General features: G+C 41.0%; 2 protein-coding genes across 3 annotated transcripts; both read right to left on the reverse strand.

The window, feature by feature from the left end:
• Nucleotides 1-273: 273 nt before the first annotated feature.
• On the reverse strand, nt 274-2,045 carry LOC309715341 (U11/U12 small nuclear ribonucleoprotein 35 kDa protein-like). Its single transcript, XM_082548382.1, has one exon. The coding sequence runs from the start codon at nt 1,761-1,763 to the stop codon at nt 1,059-1,061; it is 705 nt and encodes a 234-aa protein (XP_082404508.1). The 5' UTR covers nt 1,764-2,045; the 3' UTR covers nt 274-1,058.
• Nucleotides 2,046-3,019: 974 nt separating this feature from the next.
• LOC309715335 (uncharacterized protein) lies at nt 3,020-6,488 on the reverse strand. Of its 2 annotated transcripts, none has more exons than XM_082548374.1 (10): nt 6,322-6,488; nt 6,079-6,169; nt 5,558-5,642; nt 5,025-5,468; nt 4,524-4,828; nt 4,315-4,423; nt 4,008-4,146; nt 3,724-3,905; nt 3,491-3,572; nt 3,020-3,258 (listed from the first exon to the last, which is right to left on the reverse strand). In XM_082548374.1, exons 1-10 carry the CDS (start codon nt 6,462-6,464, stop codon nt 3,165-3,167), a joined length of 1,674 nt encoding a protein of 557 aa, XP_082404500.1. In that variant the 5' UTR covers nt 6,465-6,488; the 3' UTR covers nt 3,020-3,164. The 2 variants fall into 2 exon arrangements, with proteins under 2 accessions (XP_082404500.1, XP_082404499.1); XM_082548373.1 differs by having other exon boundaries at nt 4,315-4,429.
• Between the last annotated feature and the right edge of the window lie 596 nt (nt 6,489-7,084).

Consider the following 7,084-nt stretch of genomic DNA (forward strand, 5'->3'; position numbering starts at 1 on the left):
ATAACCGAAAGCTGATTGACCTCACTGGGCAGGACCGAGGATCAGATGGCTGAGTAAGAGCTGAGTAAGCATTTGATTCAAATTCCTGAGTTGCATGTATATGGAAAAAGGAGTAAATGTGTTTGAATACTGAGTTTTCTTCCCTCAAGTATAAATCTTGCACAACACATCATTACCAACTCTGAAAACAGGGGTCACATGAGGCTACACTGGAAAACAACCCAACTTGGGAAATCTTAAACATGTTGCAACACTTTGACAAACAGTAACACCTTAGATTTCAAAACAATGACGAATTTTATTGTTTATGATATAATCTGATTTACATTTTTTAAAAAGAAATGGGGCTGACAATGTGCTCTTAAACTTATGCTTTTTTAAAAACAAAACAAAACCGCAAACTCATTTTACATTGTGAGTCACATATAGCCTTTGACCTTGAGTGGGCCGGACCAGCGAAACTTCCCTTTCTGTCAGTGAAAAGAAGTTTAACTACACATTTAATCCCTGGAATATCTTAATATCAGAAAAAGAAATGCAGTTTTGTTTGTCTCAGTTTATCTACATGATAAACAACATTCTGTAGTAAATGGGGAAAAAAGTCTGTTGGGACTTAAATTGCAAGAAATAAAATTTGAATTGTATATGTGGGGTAATAATATTTATGATAACTGTATAAAAGTACAGTTCCGATTAACCAAAGCAATCCAATTGGACTCTTAAGCAGTGATTCTGGCTGCTGGCGCTCATGTTTGACATGATGGATGTAAGTCTCATTTGGCTGGACACCACCCGTATTGTAATTTTTTCGCTAGAATAAAGACTTGTAAAAAAAAAAAACCCCAACAAAACACAACAACCCTACTTTGTCATTCCTGAGACTTCCCTGAGAAGAACTGAATATGACAGCCACAGGCAGAGTCCTGATTACCATACAGTACAATCTGAAGAATATCAGCATACAAAAAAGTAACCTTTCACACAAACAGTTATCCAAGTCACACACTCATTCACTGTCCTCCTTTGAAAGCTGAAGTGCTGAAGTGCAGCCACATGCTTCATCTCCGGTCCCGGTGCCTGCTCCTGTCTCCGTGCCTGCGGTCATCCCACTCTCGGCCTCTGTCCCGGTCATCTCTCCTTCCTCTGTTGCCCCACTCTTCTGTTCTGTGTCGGTCCCGATCGTCTCTGGCTCTCCCGCTTGGTCTGTCCCACTCCCTCCCTCCACCACCACCACCTCGTTCCTGCACCGGGTCTACCCCGAGATTGATGGGTTTACGGAAAGGCCTGTCCCTGCCGCCGAACCGCAGCTGTCCGGATTCCTTTTTCCCTCCAAGCCCGCCGCCGAGCCGCCGCGGCACCCATCCTTTAAGAGTCCTCTCTTGCTCAAAATCCACGAACACTTCATGCTGGTCGACCACCAGCTTGTTGGCGTCCCGGCGGGCCCGGACCACAGATCGCTCCTCTTTGTACTCAATGAAGGCATATCCTTTGGAGAAACCCGTGACAATGTCCCGGACCAGCCGGAGCCGCTGGATGTCTCCGTACTTAGAGAACACTTTGTGTAGTTTATCTTCGGTGGTCTGTGGGTTCAAGCGGGACACAAAAAGCGTGAGCAGTGGGTCTCCAACGACGCCTTTGTTGGGCTTGTACCGGGCACCCATGGCCCTCCAGACCGCTCGATCATGGGGTTCCACGTCTGTGCCGTCGATGCTACCAGCTTTCAGCGGGTCGTACACCTTCGCTATCGGACTCCAGTCAGCCATTTTAAACTAGAACGATGGCACAGGAGACTGGCGGGCTTTACAAACAGTTTTCAGGGCTAATATTTCTCTGCATTAGTCGCCAATTACGCGTTAAACCACACCAGTACCGCTGAATCTATTCACTCTTCCAAGTGCATCAACAAAAACATTCCGTAATGAAACGGGGTCCAGTGTGTCACATTTTAAAGTCCCCCTACTCGCCCGACTAAGGATACTAGAGTTCCGCTGTGCTAAGATACTTAGACCAACTTAAAACTTAAATTAAAAATAGATAACGTAGATTAATTATAGCATCAGTCGACAAATTTGCAAGTATGAAGTAAGGTTAATTATTATTAATAATAAATAATACTTTTTATAAAAATAAAAAGTTTATAAATAAAACTTTTTATTCATTGCACAATACTGTCACTTTAAAAAAATTTTTTTTTATATAATTACACCATAATCAATAGCATAGATAGTGACAGATTAAAGGCAATAGCATTGTTGTGTTATTAAGCCATTGGTCTAGCATGTGCAACCAGGACACCGATTCCTTGATTCCACAAATCATTCTTCCATAATTCTTTTTGACAGTGCTGGTGGAAAGTGCCTTAAAACTTTTACAGATGTTAGACTGAATCGGACATTGCTAGAAAAAATATTAGAGCCCAACCTGATTCCCTCACTGTGAGAGTCACAGCATCCTGTCAGTGTATGTACTCCCTGATTAATATGGCAAGGAATGACTTATTTGAATGCCGCTTTTTTCACATCTCTGTAGGTCAGTCTTTTTAGCTACACCACAGAACTCTCAAATGTGCATTTATCTTGTACACAAAACCCTCACAGCTATACCATACCATCGACAGTCAGCTGTGGACACTCTCTTTCAGCATTTGGTTGCTGTGCACTACGTTTCATTTTGGAGTCATGAGGGACATGTCTCTATTTCTATGTCCAGGACCAAAATATGTTGGTTGTAACAAGCGGTTATTTGAGTTACTGTTGCCTAATAAAATGGGTGGTAAGTGTATAAAATTATCTAAAAAGACTGAATGTCAAATGCTATCCAAGTTACAGGTGCCTGAACACTCTTGGGACAATGCATTACAAAAACATTCTTTAATAAAACACTGAAAACCACAACAGCTTCTGCTCCACGGTGAATAACTTCTTACAAAAATTGTGAACATGCTTCACTTCATTTTTCTGTACAGTTCCATCTGATACACATGGTACAGTATCAAAAGGGTTTGGAAAGGTGAAACAAATTCTTCTATGTAGTTTATTTAAAAAAGAACTTTTGCTGCGTAGATGCATCTAGTCTTGTTGTTCTAACAGCATAAAAATTATACATAAAGGTTGAGAAGGTGTGCTCTTTAGCTCTGCTCCAGATTCATCATTTTCTGAAAGCCTTTACATATCCTCCACACTCCATTTATAGGCCGCTTCCTGCACAGCCTTTTTATCTGCCATCCTCTGGTAGCGTTTCTGTTCAAAACCATTTGACCTGCAAGACACAAATAAAATAACCCTATTAATTATGATACGACAAGCTAAAAGGCCAAAGACAATCCATTCAATTAGGCGCAAATTTAATATAGACGTGGAAAAAAATGATCACAATTTCTTTACCATTAATGTGCAAAATGACAAACTGATGTGTGTATTAAAAACATTCAATATTAAACTACAGTTCTGTCCTCAACAGTTTTCCTCTGTCACCGATGCACAAACTCTACCTGTCAACTCCGTCCCAGCGGTACCCCGGTGGAATATTGAACCGGTTTGGAGGTGGAGCAGGGCCTTTATATCGAGGTTTCTCTACAAAAAATCAAAACAAACATACAAATAAATAAAAATACAAACAGTAGCAAAAACAAAACTGCTGCTATTTAAAAGCTTCTTACAAGGATTGACCTGGTGAAATAAAATAAAGTCATAAATAAAATAAAAAATATATAATGTTAAACACCTTGTGTTTTTGTGCCACGGTCCTTTTTACGCCTGAGCATTGCAGCCATAGGATCGCCTTCTCTTTCCTGTTCTCTCAACATGCGGTCAAGATCCTCATCGTCACGGTGACGTGCCAGTGGCTTCTGGGCTTCGTGCAGCGCGTCCTCAAGTTTCTGCTGATGCATCTGGCTCTGTGCCAACCTATACATACATTTTAACATAAACCATTGAACCACTTTTATAATTTTTTATGTGGATATAATCACATAAACTGTGATATTTGAAATGATCATGCACATTTACCCTTTTCCCCACTGAGCGTATTTCTCGTCTCTTGCCGCTTTTTCACCAGCTTTCTTTTTCTGTTCATTTCTCTCTGAATCCAGATCCCTCCTTTTGCCACTTTTGTCTCTGAAAATCGTCTGAGCCTTACGCGATTCATCTGGTCAAAGGGGATGAATGGGTAAGTATGTAGAAACTTCATTATTTAATTTTAGGACTAAATTAAATACGACAATATAGATGATAAGCTGAAATGAGATGCAAAGCTGTATGAAGCTCTTCAATCAATGGGTGTAAAAATATCTTAAGAGAGAAAAGTTGATGAAACCTTCAAGTGGCTGATTGTGTTTTTCTCTGCGTCTGTTCTCCTCTTGCTCTTTCCTTAGAATGTCCACAGAAACCAGGCCTGCCTTTCCACCAGATAGCATCCTTTGGCCCTGGTTCTAAAAAAAAAAAAAAAAAGACAATGAAAAATATAATAACATTTGAGTGAAATCAGATTTGACATTAATCTTTGTTCCAACACAGTCTGCTTACCTGTGACTGGCCTGGCCTACGAGGTGGTGACAAATCTCCATCCGAGTCCCTTCCACTCGGTGGCTGCCCCCTGGGTGGAGACTGGTCAGAGTCTGAGCCCCGTTTAGTTTTTGAGGGCCTCCTTGGGGGAGATTGGTCGGAGTCTGAGGCGTTTCCCTTCAGGGGCCTTTTCCTCGGGGGAGACGGATCCGAGTCTGAATCATGTCTATTCTGACCCTTCTTAGCCACCGCTGACCGATGAGGATCCGGTGAGCGTTTTTTACTTAACAAGGATGAGCTGAGCTTGCTTTTGTTGGAGGCTGAATCTGACAAAGACACAGTTAATTTGTTAATTTTCATTTTGTAATGCCTTTTAAACAAAAATTAAAGATTTATTATTAGATCAAGCTATGTCTTTAAAATAAATTTCAATTCAAAACTCATGTTAAATGGGTCTCTGCTTTTTACTTTTATTCATATGCCACACCAGATTCCACTTTACAATTTAAATGGATCACTCACCTTTACTTTGCATTTTTTCTGACTTTCCTGAACACTGTCTTGGTGGTGACAAGTCTGGGGAGTCATGGCGTCTTCTCCTGGGAGGAGAGACATCTGGAGAGTCGTGACGTCTTCTCTTGGGAGGAGAGACATCTGGAGAGTCATGATGTCTTCTCCTGGGATGAGAGACATCAGGAGAGTCGTGATGTCTTGTCCTGTGAGGAGAGACATCCGGAGAGTACTTCCGACTTCTCTTTGGTGGAGAGATGTCTGGAGAGTCATGCCGGCGTCTCCTCAGAGGTGAGACATCTGGAGAGTCATGCCGGGTCTTTTTGACAGGAGAATCCTGTCCTCTTCTCTTTGAAGACAACTCGGGTGAGTCATGTAGACCTCTGCTTAATGAGCCAGCCTCTGTACTTTGATGTTCTTTTCCATTTCCTTCCTCTGTGTCATCATTTTGGTCCACTTTTAGGAGAGGAAGTAAAACTATAGTAAACAACAGTCTTAACTTAATATTGCACAAATCCCTCCTACTTCTGTGACTTCTTATTTACCTCCAATTACTTTCCATCTGTTGCTGGTCCTAAAAACTTCCATCTGTTTCACTTCCTCAGGTCGATCATCAATCACCTCAGCAATCTGAACAATTAACAAAAGATTAAGTTTTAAAACAGAACTTGTTGACATAACAAAATTACCCAAACTACAAGCATACCCATTTAATACAATAGATTAGATTTCAGCATTAAGTAAACGGCCTGTATTTGTATAGCGCTTTACTTAGTCCCTAAGGACCCCAAAGCGCTTTACACGTTCAGTCATCCACCCATTCACACACTGGTGATGACAAGCTAAATTGTAGCCACAGCCGCCCTGGGGCGCACTGACAGAGGCGAGGCTGCCGGACACTGGCGCCACCGGGCCCTCTGACCAGTGGTGTCCCAAATCATCAGGCGCATTTTTATTGTTTAAAAGAACCCCTCATATACAGGAACATATATAGCATATGTTTCCGTAATCATTTCAACTGAATGAATGGATAGGTTAGCCAGGTAGCTAGCTAACGTCATCTTACCACCGGAGCTTCTTCTTCATCCTCTTCCTCAATCTCCGTCTGCTGTGTGACCATCTGTTTCCAATCTATGTCATCGTCCACTATTTTAAGTCTTGAATCAAAGAAGTAAACACGAGTAAGTTATTACATTAGGCAGTGAGGAAAACAGCGCTGCACAACAACAGAGTCGTTAACTAGCTTAACGGCTAACAAATACAGCTAAATCTGCGGCAAAAGTCGATTAAACCGTCGCCACCGGCTCACCCCTTCTCGGGAACCTTGCGCCGCTTCTTTTTTGCCTTTCCTTTAGATTTCAGGGAATCATCGTCGGCTGATAAATAACGTTTTAGGTACTCAGCCTTGGAGAGTTCCTGTCCTTTCTTACTGCCTGTGGAAGCAGCCATCATTGTGTTGTTAGAAACTACGGGTGGCGCTGAGGTTCAAGAATGCCAGTTCGGATAGAGGATGCAAAGGATAGACTGAGATTGAGGCAGCCAAGCAAGCATGCCTAAATTGTAAACAATAATATTATTAATAAATTCGAAATAAGGGCAGTATAGTTAGCAAATATAATAATACAAATAAATTAATACAAATAAATCATGAAAGGGTTTTGAGGAATTTACCATTGTTAAATCCAATTTCACTCCAGGTGCAGTGCTGTGAAAGTATTTGTGTGATAAACCACATTTTTTGCTGAGGTGCAAAAGCGAGAGTGAAATAAGTGAACACCAACTGTGTAGTTATATAGTTTTAATTGATATCAGTAAGAGGAAGTTAAACTATCACCAAAAAATTGTCAGTCATGTTTTGGTATTGTTTCTATGTCATCAAAACAATGTTGGTCCAGGATTACTGACACTTACTGACACCATCACTTTATCAATGCTGGTCATCATGCCCTTTTGCTGCTAAAGTATTTAGTATTTAGTATTTAGTATTTATTTATTTATTGTCATTGTCAAGAACAATGAAATTGCGTTTGGGGCTTCCATACAACCCCCAAAAAAGAAGAAAATAATAAATA

The sequence above is a fragment of the Aulonocara stuartgranti genome, assembly GCF_965226115.1.
Source record: "Aulonocara stuartgranti genome assembly, chromosome: 10".
NCBI classification, from domain to species: Eukaryota; Metazoa; Chordata; class Actinopteri; order Cichliformes; family Cichlidae; genus Aulonocara; species Aulonocara stuartgranti.